General features: G+C 36.7%; 1 protein-coding gene across 1 annotated transcript in view; it reads left to right on the top strand.

Moving 5' to 3' along the window:
* Positions 1-11,396: 11,396 nt before the first annotated feature.
* IMPG1 (interphotoreceptor matrix proteoglycan 1) overlaps positions 11,397-22,472 on the top strand; it is a gene marked incomplete at both ends in the record, with an annotated part of 117,319 nt that continues 106,243 nt past the window's right edge. Inside the window, one exon of the mRNA XM_081093551.1 lies at positions 11,397-11,463. Coding sequence (XP_080949677.1) covers positions 11,397-11,463 — 67 coding nt within the window. The remainder of the gene's footprint in view (positions 11,464-22,472) is intronic.

Below are 22,472 nucleotides of genomic sequence, written 5' to 3'. Positions count from 1 at the left end.
CCCTTCAGAATGTCCTAACTGATAAGAGCAGCAAGGTATCTTTTATATTAATGAGGTGTCTTAGGACCCCACCTAGGGATGGGAGCTAGTTGACTGGGGAGCAAACCATGTGATTAAAGGGTTGGAACTTTCAGTCCTACCTCCTTGACCCCTGGGGATGGGAGTTTGAGTTCAATCACAGTGGGCAATGATGTAATCAATCATGCCCTTGTAACGAAGCCTCTATTTGGTTGTCCAAACCTTAAAGGACAACATTTAGAAAGCTTTAGAAATCATGGAGATTTAGAGAGAGTGGTGCACTTGGAAAGGGCATGGAAACTCAGCCCTTTCCATATACCTTGCCTTATGCATCTCTCCCATTTCACTGCTCCTAAGATATGTCCTATCATAATAAACTGCTATTCTAGTAAGTAAAACATTTCTGTGAGTCTATAAGCCACTCTAGCAAATTAATCAAACATGAGAAAGGGTCATTGGAACCTCCAATCTATACCCAGTCGGTCAGAGCCCAAGGGACAACCTGGAATTGCTATAGGTGTCTGAAGAGAGGTGGGTAGGGGAGATGTGTAGGACTGAGTCCTTAACCTGTAGAATCTGATGCTCTCTCCAGGTAGAGAGTGTCCAAATGGCATTGAATTGTAGTATGCCCAGCTTGTGTCTGAGAATTGCTTGTTGGTGTGGGGAAAACATCACACACACACACACACACACACACACACACACACACACACACACTGAAATTGGTTCCCAGAACGCATTATTTGTTAATTTGTCTGATGAGTGTCAGTTACTTTCTTAGCATCTGTTTTCCCTGTGCTAGAGGCAACATAATGAAGAGCAATAAAGGAAAGACAGGCTTCAGGATTAGAGAGATACACATTGAAAATTCTGCTTCACTTTTACTAGTGAGATAGTTAGGACATATACTTACCATATCTGAGCCCCAGGTTCCTCATGTGTAAAGCATAAATAAAAACAGTACTTACCTTACAGAGGTGCTGGGAAAATGTCATCTATGCATTCAAAGCACCTAATTGAGAGCTCAGCATTTTGCAGGATCTAAAAAAATATGTATCCGTTGATTAACAGATGGAATAGTTTTTTATGATATTAACAAATTCATTTTGGCAACCATCTTTCATTTCTCCTGATTTCAGATGGAGTACATCTGCAAGGACATACTTACTGCCCTTTACCCCTGCCTTGTACATTTTAAGTGCACCACTGAAATTCTGCCAGGAAATAAAAAGGAATGCTTACCTCTTTAAGAATATATAATTACTATTGACAGTCAGCCAGCTTAAAGAGCACTTCTGGATTAATTAACAGTGACCCATAATTAAGCACAACAGTTCTCAGAGAAAGACCCAATGATCCCAGAAAGCATTGTTTCAAAAACAGTGAGTGTTTATCATTCTTGTTTGCTTCCTAAATGGCAGTTATGAACATTAGTTCCCCAGATTTTAAATTAAAAGTGGAAAAAATTAATAAGATAGTGCTATCAAGAGAAACTTTTAAATATTTGTCATTTTAATATAAATTCAGTGCCTTTGTAGTCATATATATGATATAGGCTATTTTGAAGAACACAAATTCATTTATACCACCTTTTCCTGTAAGCAATATGTTTTATTAAGAAGGCTATTAAGTGGAAATTGTTTTCATATCTTGAAATTGTTGCTTTCTCTCCTAGAGAGAAAGTATTTTGTTAGCACCGACCAGCTGTCCAGCCCATACAAATGCATATTAGAAATATTTATGTATGTATTTGCAGTTGTTCACATGGAAAATAATACAATAATCAATAAATTATAATACAAGAATTGTTTCATATACTAGCAACTGTAAACTGACTTTTGCCAACCCCTGTATATATAAGCATGTATGTATTCTAAGTCCTCATATCACTTTTTCTAGATGTGGTTATTTAGATTCATCTTTCACCTAGTTTATTTTTAATTTTCAGATATATTGCTCTGAGTAAGATCCTACATCAATTTGAGGATTCTAATTTTCTTTAGATATCCTCAAAATAAGCTGTAGTTAAACATGAGTGCTGAAAACTCATTACCCTATGCTACCTCTGGATAACCCCAGAAAATAATATTAAAGGAAACCATAACAATCAACAGAATGAGAAAGGCGGCAGCAGTAATAGTTTGAGAATTTTTGCAAAAGATAAAGCGAGGAGGTCAGTTGGAGCAATCCTCCCGCTAAGGAAATGTGGAAAAACGGGATGAAATATAAAATCATCTGATTAAAGGGAGCGGAGAGTGTACAAATAGTGAAGCATTTAGAATAGAGATTTATCAGACATCAGAATCAAGGCAAGTGAGCCTAGATTTGGGGGCCACTTTTGACCCAGAGCATTTGCGGATCTGAACGAGAGAAAATGGTTGAATGGTGCTTTTGAAAATCTCTTGTAGGAAAACGACAAAAGTTGGAGTCCAGGCGATCTAGGGTAAAGCCCTGGGAAGCTCCAAAGGGCTGCACTTGAGGAACAAAGGTGAACACAAAGAGCACCATGCCTCCACCAAGTACAGCCCACCTTTGAATTATCTGTGTTGTTGAATCGTCAACTCAGAAGTTTCATTAAGCTGATGGTGGCTTGCTGGTAATCCCCAGTGCTTGGAAGAAGCAAAGGAAATCCTCTGTAGAAGGAGATAATCCTACACTTCTAATTCTGTCTGAAAGCATATACTTTACAATAAAGTTTTCATTTTAGAATAGATTTAAACTTACAGAAAAATTGTAAAGATAAAGTGTCCCCATATACCCTATTCACAGTTTCCCCTGTTATTATGAACATTTAATGAACAAATATTGATATGTTATCATTAACTGAAGCTCATACATTATTCAGATTTTCTCAGTTACTGTTTTTTAAAAATAATTTTTAATTGATTTCGGAAAGGAACTGGAGAGATAGTATCATCAATGATGAGAGAGAATCATTGATCGGCTACCTCCCGCATACCCCACACTGGGAATCGAGCCCCACACTGAGGATCAAGCCCAAAACCCGGTCATGTGCCCTGACCAGGAATTGAATCATGACCCCCTGGCTCATAGGTCAACACTCAACCACTGAGCCACGCTGGTTGTGCTGCTGTTGTTTGGGTGTGTTGTTGTTGTTTTTTAACTTAATGTTCTATTTCTGTTCCAAGATTCCATCCAGGACACCTCATTACATTTAGTTATCATGTCTCCTCAGGTAAGTCTTGGCTCTGGCAATTTCTCAGACTTACCTTATTTTTGATGACCTGGACAAGTTTGAGAAGTCCTGATCAGGTAATTCTGTAGGATGTCCCTCAGTGTGGATTTGTATGATGGTGTTCTCATGATTGGACTGGCATCATGTTTCTTTGGGAGGAAGACCACAGAGGTAAAGTGCCATCCCATAACACCCTATGAAGGGAGCAGACTAATAACATAACTTCACTGTTGGTGTTGACCTTGATCAAGGTTGTATTTGTTCAATAAAGTTCCTATTTTTTCCCCCTTTCTGTATTGTACTCTTTAAAGGGAGTCACTGTCTGCAGGTCACACTTACACTTCCCTTCCTGGAAAGTGAATTATCTACATAAATTTCTTAGAATTGTTCTGCACAGCATATTTGCCTATTTATTTATTCAATAATGTATCTGTATTACTATGGACTTGTGGATATTTATGTTACATTTTGTGTTGTAACTGAACACTATTTTATGCCTCAAAATGCTTCAGTTTGGGCCATTTGGAGCCTTTTAGTTGGACTCTATGTCCCTTTGACATACCCCCACCATCGTGGAGTTTTTCAATTTTGCTTTTTTTGTTGTGTTTGAGCACTTCCTTACTGTCTAGCACTACAAGACACTCCAGGTTCATCTTGATTATGGCCTGCCCCAGTTTTAGAACCAGCCATTTCTCTAGGGAGTCCTGGTTTATTTTATTGAAGAATGGTAAGAACCATGACTTGGGTGCTGTGTTCATTACTATTAGGGTCTCATTGCTTCAAGGTTCTCTGAGCTGACAGAGAAAGGAAAAATGTGTACACTAACCAGTACACATACACATATCCATAAATATATACATAACATACAATGAATATATACGTTAATATATGCTTATATAGTATATATTAGTATCTACAAATGTATGTATCTCTACCTATATTAAACTAAATGTGAGTTTATACTGATGTCTCTACTCCATTACCATTATGGGCTAGTGTTATTTTTGCCTCTTTCCCTTGCTTGTCTATAACCTCCCACTTCAATAGCGTGAAGCCTGGCTCCCACCATCAGTCATCCATTTGCTTATCTGTTCCATTCCAGTTTGCATGTTATAGTTGTTTCAGAATTGTTAACTCATAGCCCCAAAGCAATTTTTTTCAACTAGAGTACACTGCATATGTACAGTTCCATTTGCCTCCAGTCTCACAGATTTCACTCATTTCCAAATGTATTTAGGTCAGCTTCTCCCATTCCCTTCAGTGTTTTATACATTCTTTTGTCACATCCTGCACTGTCACTATTAGCATAGTTAGGTGCAACCTAAAGAATTTTTTTTTTAATTTACAAGCCTTAAGATTCACTTCTCTGCGGTAAAGTTCACAGTTTTAAGAAATTTATGGTGTCAGGCATTACAATATTATATAAAACTAGAGGCCTGATGCATGAAATTCGTGCAAGAGTAGGCCTTCCTTCCCCTGGCTGCCAGCACCGGCTTCCCTCTGACACCCGGGACCCGGGCTTCCCTCACAGCCCTCGCTTTGTCTAGAACAACAGTTCTCAACCTGCGGGTTGCAACCCCTTTGGGAGTAGAACAACCCTTTCACAGGGGTCGCCTAAGACCATCGGAAAACACATATATAATTACATATTGTTTTTGTGATTAATCACTATGCTTTAATTATGTTAAATTTGTAACAATGAAAATACATCCTGCATATCAGATATTTACATTACAATTCATAACAGTAGCAAAATTACAGTTATGAAGTAGCAATGAAAATAATTTTATGGTTGGGGGTCACCACAACATGAGGAACTGTATTAAAGGGTCATGGCATTAGGAAGGTTGAGAACCACTGGTCTAGAAGTCATCCAGAAGGACATCCTGTCTAGTTAGCATATTACCCTTTTATTATTATAAATAGTTTCCTACCCTAATCTCCTATGCTTCATTTATTCAAAGCACACACACCCCAAAATCCCTGAAACTACTAATCTTTTCACCTGTTTGCCTTTTCTAGAGTATCATATAAATGGAATGATAAAGTATGCAGCCTTTTTAGACTGGCTTTTTTAGTCTAGCAATGTGCATTTAAGATTCATCCATGTCTTTGCACAGCATGATAGCTCATACTTTCTTATTGCTAATAGTATTTTGTCATGGATATACATAGGTATTAACTAGCTCACCTACTAAAGAACATCTTGATTGCACTTGGGTTTGGGCAATTACAGCAAGATTGCTATCAAAATTCAAGTACAGGTTTTAGTGTGGACATACTTTTCAAATAAGTTGAGTAAATACCTGGGAGTGATTGCTGGATTGTATGGTAAGACTATTTTAGTTTTGTAAAAAAAACTGTCTTCTAAGGCACATGTACCAATTTGCACTCCCACCACTAATAAATGAGAGTTTCTGTTTCTCTGAATCTCTGCCAGCAATTGTAGTGCCAATGTTTCTCCTCATTTAAGTTATCCTAATATGCATGTAGTGATATCTCACTGATGTTTCAATTTGCATTTCTGCATGATGATGCCGAAGTTGGGTATCTTTTCATATGCTTATTTGCCATCTGTATACCTTCTCTGAAAAGGGCTCTAGTTCAGACCTTTGACTCATTTTTAACTAAGTTGTTAGATTTCCTTATTGTTGAGTTTTACATTTTCTTTGTATATTTTGTATTTTGTAAATGTCTTCTCCAAATCTGTGGCTTATCTTTTAATTTTTTTACAGTCTCTTTAATAGAGCAGAAGTTAATTATTTTAATAAAATCAAAAACTGTCCTTTTTTTTCTTTCATGGATCATGCTTTTATGTTGTATCTAAAAATCTCATCACCAAGCCTAAAAATTTGCTTCTATATTTTTTTCTAGAATTTTTACGTGCATTTTATATTTATGTGTGTGATTCATTTTTCATTTATATATAAGGTGTAATGTCTGTTTCTAGGTCCATTTTTTGCTTGTTGGGCGGGGGGTGGTCAGTGGCATATGATGTTATTTGTAGAAAAGACAGTCCTGTCTCCATTGAATTTCTTCTGCAACTTTGTCAAAGATCAATCAACCATTTGTGTGAGTCTACTTCTGGACTCTTTATTTCATTCCATTAATATTCATGTATATCTTTTACCAATACCATTTTGTCTTGCTTATTGTAGTACAACTCTTAAAATATAATGTCTGGCATAAATAAATAAAAATAACCACTTATACAAGGAAATAAGATAATAACAAAAAAACAAAAACAAAAAAACAGAAAAAGCAAGGCAATGGAAACAACATCCAGAGCTCTGGAATTTGGAATTATCAAAGTACTCTTACTTATTCAATGAGATAAAAGACAAGATTTAGAACTTTAGCATCGAGGTATAAACTATTTTTTAAAATGATGAAGCAGACTTGAAAAAGAACCAAATTGAAATCCCAGGACTAAAAAAGCAATAACTAAAATTAAGTACATTATATCCAGCTGAAGAGAAAACAGTAAAATAAAAGATGAGTCAATATAATAAAATAGGAGGGAGCAAAAGGATTGAAACAACATGAGTATATGAAAGATTTTATGGAACTTCAGAGCAGTATGGAAAATAATAATTTTTTCAATAAATAGTGATAGGGTAGGAAGAAGTTAACTACAGTGCTTACAGATGTGTAGTTAAGTAGTAAATGAATTAAGAAAAGCAAATAAATGATTATCATAGACATCCAAAAAATAATTATATTTAATGGAGAAGAAAAGTTTGTGTTTGTGAGTGAGACCATGGTGGGGTGCTCTTAATATTCTATGTTTTCACCTATATATAGCTAGGTTTCACTTTATAATAATTTTATTAAGCTGGACATGTATGTTGAAGCAAAGTTTTAAAATATGGATGGATGGTAGTGATACAGAATTTTTGTACTGGAACCCGATTCTTTGTCCACCAGAGTCAAAGAATGAAACCATGGACAGAGGGTAGTATAGCAAAGGTGGAGATTTATTGAAGAACAAGTACAGACTCCCACGTGGGCAGAGGGTAATAGCCCCACAGAATGGACTCCCACATGGGAGGGGGGAAAGGGTCCACCAACTTCCTGTTTTCATGGTTTATAAAGGCTATAGTTCCGGTGTCCTGACATCCCCTCTGATTTGGTCAATATTCCCTTTCAAATTGGTTACTATAGTGACTCCTGAGGCCCTCCTCCCTCATTGTCCCCCTATTCCTTCTGGGCTATCTTCCTTCTTTATTTTGTAAATAGTATAGACCTTTTTTGGCTACTTCCAGTTCCCTTGTCTTATGGAAATATACCTGTTGCTGCTTCCTTGTGTTATGGAAATGTACCTTCTCCCAATCTGTAGCCCTAGGTTTTTCCCATGGACCCCAATTCTAAAAATTCCCTAAACCTGCCATTGTTCCCCTAAAATTTCCGTTTCAGTAGCAGACCTAGAGAGGCAAATCTTAAACTGACAATAGAAAAAGTTCAGAAACAACCCAATTTACATGGAAGGATTGGGTTAAAAATAAAAGGATAAGTTGAAATATCTAATAATTAGTTTGAGCTCCAAATCCCTTTCCCTATTCTATTTATTCATGTAACTGCCTCTTGGCCACTCAACAGAAGGCTGAAGGTTTCTTTTCTGTCAGGGTAAAACATTGTCTGGAGTATTAAATATTTGGCAAATGTGAGAGTGATGGTATTTCTCTGAAAGTAGAAAAATTAAGTTAAAATATACATATACATAAGAATATTAAAGCCCCAGACATCATTCTCAGCTTATGTGCTGATACATTGAGAGTTGGTCTTTATCCTAATATCAAGAGATTAGTAGTCTTTTCTGAAATATCTAACCACCTGCAGAGGAAATATTTAAAGATACTGAGTTCAGGTATTTTAGAAAGAGGATTGCCAGATGTAGCAAATAAAAATATAGAATACCCAGTTAAATTTGAATCTTAGATAAACAAATAATTTTTAGTATGTCACATGCAATATTTGTGACACATTTATATTTAAAAATTATTTTTTGTTTATCTTAAGTTTAAATTTAACTGGGCATCCTGTATTTTATCTTAGAACCCTAAGAAGGAAGTAGCCCAGCCTGATTAATCTACATGAAGACCACAGCTGACAAATTTCAGTCTCATGCACAGAGCTTTCAGTCAGTTATTCACAGACTTAAATATAAGTGAATGGTCAGTGAAAGATTACCAGATATTTGAGAAAAGCTTCTAATATAAAAAATAAAAAATAAATTTTAAAATGCAGCTTGGATAAAATAGAGACTAGTTAAGAAGAAAATAATTTTTGAAACAAATATTTTTAAAGAAATTAAATTGTTTCCCTAAAATCCAAAAACATTATCTTATTAAAATAAAAAGCAAAGAAAAAAAACAAAACCACCAAAAATAATTCCATAAAAATTATCAATGACAGTAGACATATAAAAATCAAAGGTTTAAAATATTAAGTTGATAAAAATGTTCTAGAAATCAGAGCATAAAGAGTAAGAGTTAGAAGAAAATAGAAAAGATAGATATTAAAAGTTAAAGAACGAGTTCAAGAATGTCTTCATCAAAATAATATGGATTCCAGAAAGAGAAAATATAGAAAATGAGATATAAAGATCAAATATCTAAGAGTTTTTCAATAACGGAAGAACATAAATACCCAGATTAAAGTTCCTCTAAATGCCCCCATGCAATGGATTAAAATAGAGCTACAACCAGCAAGATCACCGTGCAATATCAGAACACCGGGGACAAAGAAAAGTTTTCTATGAGCTTCCAGTGAAGAAAAGATCTTATGCAAAGAATCAAGAACAAAAAGGATTCCAGATTTTAGCAGCAAAAAAGCTACAAGAAAGTGGGTTAATGTTTTCACTATTTTAAGTGAACTTATTTATGTCCAACCTAGAATTCTACTAGTATATCCAGTTGTCTTCGTTCTTTCCAGTCGCTTTAACAGAGTACCATAGAGTGACTTATAAACAACAGAATTTTATTTCTTGCAGTTCTAGAGGCTGGGAAGCCTGAGATTAGAGTACAGGTATATTCAGTGTCTGATGATAGACTACTTCCTAGTTCATAGAGATCCATCTTGTCACTGTGCCTCACATGACAAAAAAAAAGCAAAGGAGCCCCCTGCTGCCTCTTTTTTAAGAGAACTAATTCCATTCATGAGGGCTTAACCCTCATGACTCAATCACCCCCCAAAGGCCCCACCTCCAAATACCATCACGTGGGGGTTTAGTTTTCAACATTTGAATTTGGGGAGGATACAAACATTCAGTCTATAACACTGGCCAAACTATCAATCAAAGGCTGAGGACAGACAGAAGCCATTTTCAAGCATTAGAGCCCAAATTTATCTATGAATTTTCTCTTGTAATCTACTGGGACATGTGCTCTGCAAAAACAAGAGATTAGGTTTAGAAAGGAGGCAACATGGGATCCAGAAAACAGGGGATCCAACATAAGAGGTAAAAGGAATCCCCAGGATGATTGTCAAGGGAGATCTTCAGATGCCTGCTGTGACTGTAACAAGACATTAATACAGCCTAGAGAAGGTAAGAAAGTCCTCGGAAGGACAGACTACCTTATGAGGAAGAAATTGACACATCTGGGGTAGCATCTGGAGAGAATTTATGGTTTTGCCTGTAGAAAATGAAGGGGAAATAAATGAGACAACTGCAAAAAGTGTTGGAGAGGATAATGGTTACCTGTATTAGGGTCCTGAACCAGTCTCTTTGAGTTCCTGGCTCTGCCACAAACACCTTATTTTCTTCAACTATAAAACAGAGATAATAATAATTACTGCTTACCTCATAATGTTGCATTAAGTAATACATATATATGTATGTATGTTGGATATATATAAACTATGTAGATATATAAGGACAGTGCCTATCACAACATAAGAGCTCAATACATATTAGTAATTACAGTGTACTCCATAGCTCGGCTATGTAGCATGTATATAGTCACAATGATGTTAAGCTGAATATTTGATAAACTGAAAATACAGTGATACTGAGGAGGATGGAGGGATGGGACAAGTACATGTTTATGAAGAATGGGAAGGGTGTGTGTGGAAGGGAAGATATTCTCAATATTCATTTGATAATATCTAAAAGTGAAAATGAAAAAGTAGTAATAGAAGCATACTATTTCCAGGTATGAATGAGAATACTAGAAGAATTAACTTAAAGAATTAACTGAAAGAATTAACTTAAAGAACTGATTGCCTTTGGCCCTGGCTGGTGTGGCTCAGCTAGTTGGTCATCACCCAAAAGGTTGTCCGTTGGATTCCTGGTCAGGGCACATACGGTGGTGTGGACTTGATCCTTTGTAGGGGGCAGGCAGGAGGCAGCCTATCAATGTTTCATTCACATCGATGTTTCTCTCTCCCTTTCCCTTCTTCTCACTCTAAACATCAATTTAAAATCTTTTAACAAATAAATAAATGTCTTTTTAAAAAAGTGATTGCTTTTGAATGGAGGTATGGCAGCATTATTTTTCACAAACTTTGTGGAACTATTTGATTCTACTCTGTGCATGAGTAACAAATTTTAAAAAATTAAAACCAGACTTAAAACAAACCAAAAAGTCATTTGTATGTAATGCCAGAGAGAAAGCCCTTTACAAAGCAGTACATTTCTGTGAGGCTTGCGGCCTCCGGAGACTAGCACATATTGAATAACCACATGCTCCCAGGGACAGCAGTTACGCTCTCTCAGTGGATGTTCTTGTGGCTGTCATTTTGGAACACGTTTGACCCCAACTGTCAGCCTTCTTCTGCATGTGGCAGGATGTCCCCTGGCTCTCTGTGTCACTGTAACAGGTGAATAACTGAGAAAAAAAGCAATCCTTCTGTCTGTGGACACTTGTTTAGAATGGCATTTGGGGTCCTGGGGCTAGGCGGACAGGTGCTCTTCCAGAAGGCTAATGAGATAAAGCCTCCTCCAGCTGGCCCTTACGCAGAGCTTACACCTGAGAAGCAGATAAGCAGATTATTCCAGAAACAGACACTGCTTCGGGTTCTTCATTAATCCGCACCCTCCTGAAGGTAAACCGAGAAGGCTATCCTCACTCAACTTGCATCAGTATTTAATTCTTTCCCATATTTCTGTCCTTTTCGTTTTTAATGAGATTTGGGGCCCTTCCATGATTGTTACCAGATTTACCAATGCACAAAAGTCAGAATGTATTTGGAAACCAGAAGGGCTATTTTTGTTATTTGGATTTTTCTCCAAGTTCAAGGAAACAAAGGTACGTTGTTTAAACTTGTTTATTTTTAAATTGCTTACCTGGAAAATCCATTTACAGAAGTGAATATTCAAAATCAACAAGGTTAGCACTGTATCTCAGAGGGCTAGTATATGAGAGGCCCTAAATAAATACTGAATGATTGATTAAATGATTGTCCAAAATGTTTTTTACTTTATTAAATATTTACTACATAATCCTAAATTGCAATTTATATTAACAAAATAGGAGAGACGAATGCATCCAACTCCTTAAAATTGACAAATAAAATCTAAAAAATATAATTACTGTTTTTTCATTTATGATCAGACAAAAAGTGTATTTCTTACCTTCTCACAGTTAAATCATGAGTTGCTTTCCTTAGAAAATAGAAAATCTGCTTTAGCTTCAGAGTTTATGATTACAACCAACTCAGAAATTTGGTAGTTTTGAAGTTTTATGTATATAAAAACTAGGCACTGAATGTTCTTACAGCAAATCTTCAAATGAATCTAAAATTAAAGCAAACTACAAAACAGGCATATTTTTAAAAGCAATGTATTTTTAAAACTTGAGGAAAGCTTCACTTTTTTAAAAGAATCAGCTTGATTTTTAAAACATGATATTTTTAAGACATTTGAAATCAATAATTTTCAGTTCTTCTTTAAGGATGACATAGTTTCAGACAATTAACATGTTAATTGAACTATTGGTTTAAAATGTCCATAGAAAAGTACAAACAAATAGTTGTATGCTTATAAGTCACACAATTATTTTACATATAATTTTTAGTGGTTGCATTTGTAGGGAGAAAAAAATTTCTGGAAAATGTTATATAAAAATTCCCTTTATGTTTTGCTACATAAATGATAGTGGGGGAAGCAGAAGTTTACTTACCTGCCCTTTCAATTGTCAATTGCATATAAATGTTTAATTTAGCAAAAATATTTTAATTTAAAAAGTTGTGGTATTTTAGTGTATTCTGAATTTAATATGCTAAGCAAGTCAATTTGTCTGTTTCACAAACTTGACCAGGCAAATCAGCCTTAGTTTTTTGTTTGTTTGTTTACTTAATTATGTTAATAATTTCACTATTTTTTCTATCTGTATATTATATATCAGCCCTACAAACAACTGCAAATTGCATAATTATATGTAGAAAGTATAATAACATAAGGCCACCAAAAAACTACAATTTGTTGTATACCTATTTCTATGAAACAAAAGTATTATAACTATAAAATAAAAAATCCTAACATGTTACTTGTTTGGGGCTTTTGATGCTGTAAGAATCTCAAATCTGGATTTCTGTTAATCTTCAATTAGTGGGGTCTACATTAATTAGAGTTTATTTACTTCAGCCAGATTGGTTTCCCATTTGTGACTAATTAACCATCATGAATGTATTTACATAGAAAATGGTTTTAGGAGAGAGAAGATTTCAATGTAATACAACTAGCTTGCCTTGCATAACAATTGGGTGTTACAATTCAAGAATTTGATTTTTTAGTATAAATTATTTGAAAAATAAAAAAGATGTGAAAAATTACCCATGGTGCTTCCATCCAAACACAGCGTATGCTAACACCTTCATATGGTTCCTCAGTCTATGTATGCTTACTTAATTTTTTCATGATTACAGTTCTGTTGCACACAATTTTATACCAGGCTTTTTGTAATTCTAGTATATCATAGGAATCTCCTGCATTGCTATCTAGTTTTGACAAGAATCATGTTATAAGTAGTATAATGTTCCTTTTCGTTAATACTCAACAAAAGTGAAAGAGTTGTTTCTAATTGTTTTATTGTCATGAATATTATTCTAGTGAACATTTTGGTGCGTAAGCCTCTCTCAGTATTTAAGATAGCATAAATTCACTAAGTTAAAATCACTGGGTCTAAGCAGTATAAACAGTTTTATGGTATTTGATTCATATTGTCAAATTACTCCTCAAAAGGTTTCCTATGCCCTTAGGGGATTCCCCTACTCCCTCCACCCTCCCCATTTGATTCCCAGAGTGTTTACATGTACCCAATACAGAATACTAAGGGATTCAATCCTTGTTTCAAAGAGTTTTCTTTAAGCTTTCCAGATTCTGAATGTAGTTTTTCTACTGATACATAAAAATGAAATGGTTTTGATTTTAAAACATTCATTAAATAAAATTGTTTAGTACAACAAAGACAGTTGAGTAGTTTCAAAGAATGATCACTTCATGGAGATACCAAGGCTCCTCTCAGGTATCCACCGTGGGGATACCAGCTGCACTGGGTGTGCACAGCACTGTTTCATCCTCTTACCTTTCCATTTCACATAAATAATTTCATCTAATCACTTGTGACATTCTGATGTGTGGGATAAAGGGCAGAGAGAAAACCCACCCTTAGCAAGCCCTAAAATGGAAATGGTGTTCATCACAGGATGTGCCTTTTGCATTACATTTGGTTATACTACATGAAACCTTTAACTAAGTTATTATTAGTTCACCAAGGTAGGTAATTATTTTAGTAGCTGTGAAATGTCAGGAAATTTGCATTTGAAGCCACTCCATTTCTTGCTAATCCTTTACTACTGGGATATATTCTTTTCATAAAATTTCCTCTAAGGTATATTCCCTCATTGTGGCTCCATTAGAAGCGAACAGGGATCCATTTGTATATCTGAGATAGCTGCCTGGTGACAGTCACACTGACTTTGCAGCTCCTATATTTTTTTAATCTCCGTTACAGTCCCAAGACAGTGTAATTTGAAAGGTTCAAGGCAGGTTATTTTTGTTCAATTATATCTGAGAAGGTGTCCTTAAAATCAAAGCTGTGTAAATTAAAAATGCTTTGCATCCAATTTGTGGCATGCTTCAGACCATTTATTAGATTATATACTTACTTAGAAATAAAGAAGCAATTGCTGCTTTGTGGCCCCCCTGTGCTTTTTCACTGATCGCGCTAAAGGACTGTTATATGTGTGAGTTAATTAAGAAGCCATGGCATGACCTAGTGCTTTCGTGGCCATTTCTGTCAATCATGAGCATGCAGCCACCTCAAATATCAACGATATTTGCATGCTAACCCTCTCTGGAAACTCAGATCCTGTATACCTGTAATGCCTCCATCATGTTCACAGATTTTTATGTTGTTTTAAAACAATGGTTCTCAACCTGTGGGTCGTGACCCCTTTGGCAGTCGAACGACCCTTTCACAGGGGTCGCCTAAGACCATCCTGCATATCAGATATTTACATTATGATTCATAACAGTAGCAACATTACAGTTATGAAGTAGCAACGAAAATAATTTTATGGTTGGGTCACAACATGAGGAACTGTATTTCAAGGGCCAGAAGGTTGAGAACCATTGTTTTAAAATAATCTCAGGCAACAAAGTGTGTTTTTCACAATAGTATCTAGGTTTATATTATAATTCAGTATTTATGTGGTAATGACCTAATAACAAGCCAGTCAGAGAAAGACAAGTATCACATGATCCCTCTCATATATGGAATCTAATGAACAAAATAAACTGATGAACAAAATAGATCTAGAGACACAGAAACATGGAACAGACTGTCGAATCTCAGAGGGAAGGCTGGGGTAGGTGGGTGAGTGGGAAGAGACTAACCAAAGAACTTCTATGCATATATGCAAACCCATGGACATAGACAATAGTGTGATGAAGGCCTGGGGTGGGAAGCACGGTTAGGCCAGAAGGGGTCAATGTGAAAAAAGAGGACATCTGTAATACTTCCAACAATAAAGATAAATTAAAAGGAAAAAGAAATCCTGACCTCATCACTATGTTGTGAAGTATCAGACTCCAGGCAGGGTATCTGAGGTCTCTGTCCACACCACCTCTTCTTGCTTCAAGGTAGGAATGACATTGTGCAGTTGAAGGGTACCAACCTTGGAACCCCTCAAAGCAGCTTGCTGAAAGGAAAGAGAAAGCCTCGGACCACAGCATGAGGTTTAACCTTCCAAAGCAGAAGGTCTTCATCAACTGCTGGGTCTGAGCCTACTGAGGGTGACAGACAGTGTCACTGGGATTTCAACCTCACAAATCAAGAGCACCAAGTCAGAGGGAACCATTTCAATAACGGATAGTGATGTACTTTTTGCTCTGGGTCCAAGGCAAAGTTTAGCCTACAATGAGCTGACATGGTTGACTTGCATAGCCATGGTAATGAGCATTTGTGTATGGAAATGGCAGTCAAGTGTGAACTACACATGCATTGCTATAACTGTTTGCAGAAAATGTGCGCCCACGGGTGCACCTCTCTACCGGCCACAGTAAATGTGGGAAAGAACATGAAAGAGCTGCAGAACAGTGGTAAATGCTTCTAAGCATATGGTTATATCAGTAGATAAATATTATCCCATGAATAATCAGTCATTTTTTGAGGAAACACTGTCTTTCTGTTTGCCTTTGTAAAGTCATCTTAATTCCTTCCAACTTGGTTTTCTTCATTCAACCATCTCTAGACCCCTTGTCCACCTCAGCCAACATCTATTTGCATAACTGCTCCCCCGGGAGAAGGGCTAAAAGAAACTAAACCAAATGGAATTTTGTGGAGAAAAGTCAAGACCTCAAAATTAATGAAAATTTCCACTTCAGAAATACTTTAACTTCATATAGAAAATAACATACGTAGGGCTAGTTTGTCTGTCTTAAGGTTCCTGCTGTATTTATGACAAAAGTTACACTTAATTAAGCCCTACTATAAAACCCAAGGGCACTCTTACTAACGCTGTAGTTAGTTCAGACCTGATCATACTTTGCAGGTAGCAATCATATTGACACTTTTCTTATAAAAGCTCGAGCATATTTTAATTAATCTGACTTTCTGAGATTTTGCTGGTTCACAGACTCAGCTCATTTCTAGTCAGGAACCTAAGGCAGAGAATCATTTGAGGTGAGAAGGTTAGAACCAAAACTGAGATTTAAGCTGTATCTAGTCCTATCCAATATCCACTTAGTCTATTAATTAGGCCAATATCATATGGTGAGTGCAATTAACATGGTTTTTACTATCAGTTCCAAAGCCATCATTCCTCTGCTGGCAACACTAGGTGATCACTGATTCTGGACCATCTCTAACATTTATATGCATGACTGGTCTCAGGATATTTACCCATATTATTCAGCTCTACCATAAAAAATGGAAGCACCAAATTTAGGAGTTCTATTACTCATTAAGAAAGAAGTATGACACTTAGAACTCCTCAAAGAAGTGGAGTCGTTTATTCATTATGTCACTTTAAATGCCCACCATTAAAGTCTAAGTTTAGTGACGAGTGGCTTATTTAAGGTTGCATTCTGGATCTAAAGGAATTGCCTGGCCTGATGGATGTGATCTGACACAGTGGGAAAGCCTCTTCTGAACCAAAAATGCCTTCCTATCAAACACTGAAATTTTACCTCCAAGGTGGCAATATTTTCAGACTCGAGATATACAACTCTGAAACACCCCTTTCTAATCATTTCTCTTCCTTCCAGAGAATCTGATTATACTCTCATCAAGACACACCAGTCCCTCCGCCTCTTCTGATTTCTCCAGTTTTCAGCCCATCCAAATATCAGTGTCCTACACATTAATCCCAGCTTCTAGGGTGCTCTCCTGAACCTGACTCAATAGTCTTCTTGTTCCTACAATAGAAACTTGGCCCTTAACTTTCTGCCCCCTTTGCTTGGTTATTCCACTCTGGGTAAACTTAGTCCTCACTTTTTTTCACTCCCATTCTTGAGCTGCCAAGTGGTATTAGAGAATCTCAAATAAACGGAGTGCTTTCATGAAAAAAATGCATGTGCTATAACCTTAATCAAGCCCTCCAACTCATTCCACGGTGATACCCATCTCTGATGCCCTGATTTAGTCTCCCAGTCTGATTTTCAAACCTTCCCTCTCTCCTCAAGTCTGCAGCCCAATTCTCCTTCATTCACATAACAGCACCATTAAGAGTAAAAACTTTAAGGTTTGCATAGGACTGCATTCAACACAGAACACAGATGCATAGAAAGTTCTGTTACTTATGTGGCCTTGGCAAATTGCTCAGTCTCATATCTCCATATTACGGTTTCTCGTCTATAAAATGGGAATAATAATAGTGGTGTCTGCCCCTTGGAGCAGTAAGGAAGATAAGTGAACTAATGTTTATGAAGCTCTTAATGAGGTATCTTCCACACAAATGCTCAATAAACACTAGCTCCTAAGATGACTATGATAACTACCACCATTACTATTACCACTGCCTCCTTCCTACATGCTGAAAAGATTGAAGGCATTTGACTTCATTTGACATCTCTTCTTTCCACTTCAAAGTTTCTCTGAATCTTTATCCAAACTCTTCTCATTCTTTCTTGTTTCAGAGAGAATAAAAAGATTTCATATTTTTGCTACTGCTGTTGCTATCTACCTATGACTTTAACTCCTTTTACAACCAATCCCCCCAAGACTATCCTCTGCAGGTCTCCTTTTCCATTGACTTACTCTTCTCAGCCTAAAGACTTACATGGAACAATTTTGCAGACACCACTGCTGGAGCTCCTGCACTAAAGATTCTTATTTAATGTGTCTGGGATGGGATCATTATTAAAGTCATCCCAGTGATTCTACTATGCGGGCAGGTTTGAGAAGCATGATCTATTGCTTTTCGGTAAAGATATTATATATGGGTCATTATATGATGGGCCAACAGGGGATTTGTTTTAATCTCTCTTTTTTACTGAATTATATCATAAATCTATTTCCAGTCTGAAGGGAGGGGTCTCGTTATTTAATAGGGCTCATAGAATGATTTGTGTAATCATTCTCTTCATTATATTGTCTAATATTTTTAAAACAATTTTACATAAAACAGCACTGATTATATAAGGGCATAGATAGGTTACAGGAATAGGTATTTTGAAAAAGCTACACAGAATGCTCTGATGCACAGTGTTAAAAGACGAATGTTTAATGAGGACAGGAACCACCTCTATTTAATTCTCCATAATATCATCAGCACCCCCTTCTGGCCCAAACCACTCTACTTCCTGCATTCTGTCTCATTTCATGCTGTCAGCTTTTAGCTCTAAAGTCAGGAATGTGGGTATTATCTAAAACACCTTCCTCCTCTTCATCTCTAATTTGTTACCAAATCCTATCAAATGGTGTGCTGATTAATATTTAGCAACCATCTCTCCCTGGAGTGAAAATCCTAACCACACTGTTTGCCAATATCCATAATGCAAATAACTAGTCCTGCCATGGCCAATTTCAAGCTGCCAACATGACATCATCTGGCGTGCACAATCAGCCCTCAGGAGCTGGCGCCAATGTGGACCTGTTTCAGCACAACTGCCTTGTCAAATTTAGGACACAAACGTGTCCTTAACTGAGCTTCACCTTTTCATCCCCACTTCCTGGGGTCCTGTGATAGCAACCTTCTCTCAGGTTCTGGTCTCTGGCTTCTCCATTTCCTAAACCTGTGAGAATAGTCAGTCAGTGGCAAATCCTGTCAATACTATCTCATAAATATCTTTGTATTTCTCTAGAATCAGGGACATAGAAAGGGAATGGACTGACTATTCTTGGGGGGGGGGGAAGGGGTGTGGGAGATGCGGGAAGAGACTGGACAAAAATCGTGCACCTATGGATGAGGACAGTAGGTGGGGAGTGAGGGCGGAGGGTGGGGCGGGAACTGGGAGAAGGGGAGTAATGGGGGGGGGGGAAGAGGAACAACTGTAATAATCTGAACAATAAAGATTTAATTTAAAAAAAATATCTTTGTATTTCTCTAGCTTTAACTAATTCTGTTATCCACTGTACCCCATATTCCCCCTCTTGAGAAAAAAAAAAGAAAAAGAAAAGAACTTCCAAAGCTTCCTGATGCCTTTGGAATAAAGTCTAATAATTTCATTGGAAGGTTCTTTCTGGTATAATCTGGCCGCTACCATCTTTTCCAGCCTTACTGCTTGAGTCTCTGCCATGGGCTACCCTCATTGCTTTCTATAAAACTTCTTACTTGGGAAATATACATCAAGAGTGTACAAACCATACCTGTGGTATTTATAAAACAACAATAACATGCTCACCTCCCAGATAAATAATAACACATCAAGAGTATCTTAAAAGCTCCCATCTGCTCTGCCAGGATCTCTTTCCCTTTGCTCTGTGCCAGCAGTAGCCACTGTCATGAACGCTGTGTTAAGCATGTCCTTGTTTGCCATTAGTGTCTCCAGCTACAGATGTATTCTCTAAATAATGCATTTCTGTTTTCTTTGTGATTTTTATATAAACAACACCAGGCTGTATGTGTCCTCTTATGACTTAGTTCTTTGGCTCAGCATTATGTTTTAAGATTCATCCGCATTGTTGCATATAGCAGACCCTGAGGCAAAAGCGTCCCTGTTACTCTTGGTTAGGGAGTGCATTTTCAGGGAACCAGAAGGAAAAGAAAATGAGGAGTGAGGCAGTGAACAAGTGCAAACCAACGTAAAGATGCCTTGCCAACTGGTCACCACTGTGTATCAAGTGTAACCAATTGCTGGTCTACAGAACCGCAGGACCTCCAGACAGCCCATGAGGGCGAGAACCTGGGGTAAATGGTGAACACGGGATCTCTTCAAAGGTTTGCCTCGCAGGACAGTACCTTTCCTATCCTTCTAGTGTACTCAGCTGTGGACAGCAGGGGCGTCCTGCTGCTTCTCACCTCCCTGCAGCCACAGAAAATCCTGGGGCGAGAGAAACAAATACCCGGACAAAGCCACCAGGCAAGGAGCTATGGGCCTATGTCTCCTGTAGCAGGTCAGAGCATATGAAGAGCTAGTCTAAAAGAGGTGAGGCTCAGAGGGCCTCCTGAGAGGCATCTGAGACATGCTATGGCCTCATACAGATACACAACCACAGAGTCATTCTAGTCATTCTGTTGATGGACTTCACCCTTGTATGTGTACCCTGGTGCTCACACCAGGCAGGAGTTTCTCCAACATCTATGTTGGTTTCAATCTCTCTTTCTCTCTCTCTCTCTCTCTCTCTCTCTCTCTCTCTCTCTCTCTCTCTCTCTCTCTCTCTCTCTTATAGGAGAGAGAAACAGTGTGTCATAAGGTTTACATGTTTTCAACTTTACCAGATGATATCAAACTTTTTCTCAGTGTTTTTTGCCATTTCGAGTGAGAGTTCCTTTTATTCCAAATCCTCACCCACACTTGGTATTGCCTGACTTTATTAATATGTTTATTTATTCACTTATTTATTCATTTTGCCAGTGTGCGGGGGGTATATAATCTTATCTCATTGTGGTTTTAATTTGTATTTCTCTGATTAATAATGAGGTTGAATATCTCTTCATAGATTTTGGGTCCTTTTTTGTTTCCTCTTCTAAGAAATGCTTAAACAAGTTTCTTGCCCCTTTTACATAGGGATGTATATCTTCTCTTACTGATTTAGAATAGTTCGATAAAAGTTGTGGATATCAATTCTTTTGCAGTTCTTGCAAACCTTGCAATATCTTCTCCAACTTTGTAGCTTATTCTTTTCTCTCTCAACGGTCACTTCTGATGAACATTCTTAATTTTAATGTAGTTGAACTTAGCCTTTAATCTCATGTTTTGTGGGATTTTTTTTTTTTGCCTTACTATAAAAATCCTTTCCTATTTCAAGACATGAAAATATATTGTCTTATAATAGTTGCATAGTTTTGCTTTTCATATTTAAGCTAGTAGTATTTACTATATGTGTATATGTGTGTAAAGTAGAAAAACAATTTTTTAATATGGATTACCAATTGTTTTAGCACCATCCATTGGATAGTTTCTCCTTTTCTCTCTGCCCTGTGATACTCCTTTTGTCACGAGCATGGGTTTGTCCACTTTGTTGTCCCTGAGCCAATGCCACACTGCTTTAATTATTATAGATTTATAATACTTGTGATATCTTGCAACCATGTTTCCCTGGCTCTGTTCTCTTTCTAAGAAGCATCTAAGTTATTCTTGACCCTCCACTCTTCCATAATACATTCTAAGATTAGTTCACCAAGTTCCACAAAACACCTTATTGAGGTTGATTTAGTATTGTGTTGAATCTATAGATCAATTTGGGGAGAATTGATACCTTTATAATGTTTTCTTTCTACCTAAGAACATGGAATAACTTTCTTTTCATTAGTACCTTACAATAAAGCTGTGTAATCTGTAGTAATAAAAGCATAATATGCTAATTAGACCGGACGTCCTTTCAGATGACCTTCTGGATGAAGCCAGGGCTGCAAGGGAAGCCCGGGTCCCGGGTGCCAGAGGGAAGCCAGTGCCAGCAGCCAGGGAAGGAAAGCCTACTCTTGCATGAATTTCATGCATCAGACCTCTAGTTAATTTAATAAAGGGCTTCCACATCTTGGACTTGACTCTAGCTTCATTATATTAATTGTGACCATGTAAATGGCATTCTTATTACCTTTTCTATATAGAAAAGTAATTGTATTTAAATACCATATCTTTGCTGAACAATCTTAATTGCATCCTTAACTTGATACTGATCTAGAAGGGAATGCTTTTCTAATTCACCATTAAGTATGATGTTTGTTTTAGATCTGAGTTTGTTTCTTTTTTTTTTTTTTTTTGTCAATACCCTATGTCATTTTTTTAAGTTATTCTCTATTCCTAAGAGTTTTAATCATGAATAAATATAAAAATGTATTGGATACTTCTATATCTATTGAGATTGCCAAATGGTTTTTCCATTTTAATTCATCAATGTGATAAATTACCTTAATTAATTTTCAAATATTAAGCCAAGTCTATATTCCTGACATAAATCCGTTTTGGTCATGACCTTTTTCACACACTGCTGGATTTCATTTGCTAACATCTTATTTCAAATTGCTGAATTCAAATTCCTAAGTGAGATTGAAGCATGATATTTTTTCTCATAGTTTCCTTGTCAGGTTTTGTAAGACTTCATATAAAAATGGAATTCATTTTTCCTCTAATGTTTAATAGAACTCTCTGGTGAGGCTAGAGAGTTATATTTATGGAAAGATACTTGACTACTAACTGAAAATTTTAAAG

Source organism: Myotis nattereri, assembly GCF_964212035.1.
Source record: "Myotis nattereri genome assembly, chromosome: 6".
NCBI lineage: Eukaryota > Metazoa > Chordata > Mammalia > Chiroptera > Vespertilionidae > Myotis > Myotis nattereri.
Note: the sequence above shows the minus strand (reverse complement) of the source record. Positions and strands in the feature narration are given on the sequence as shown.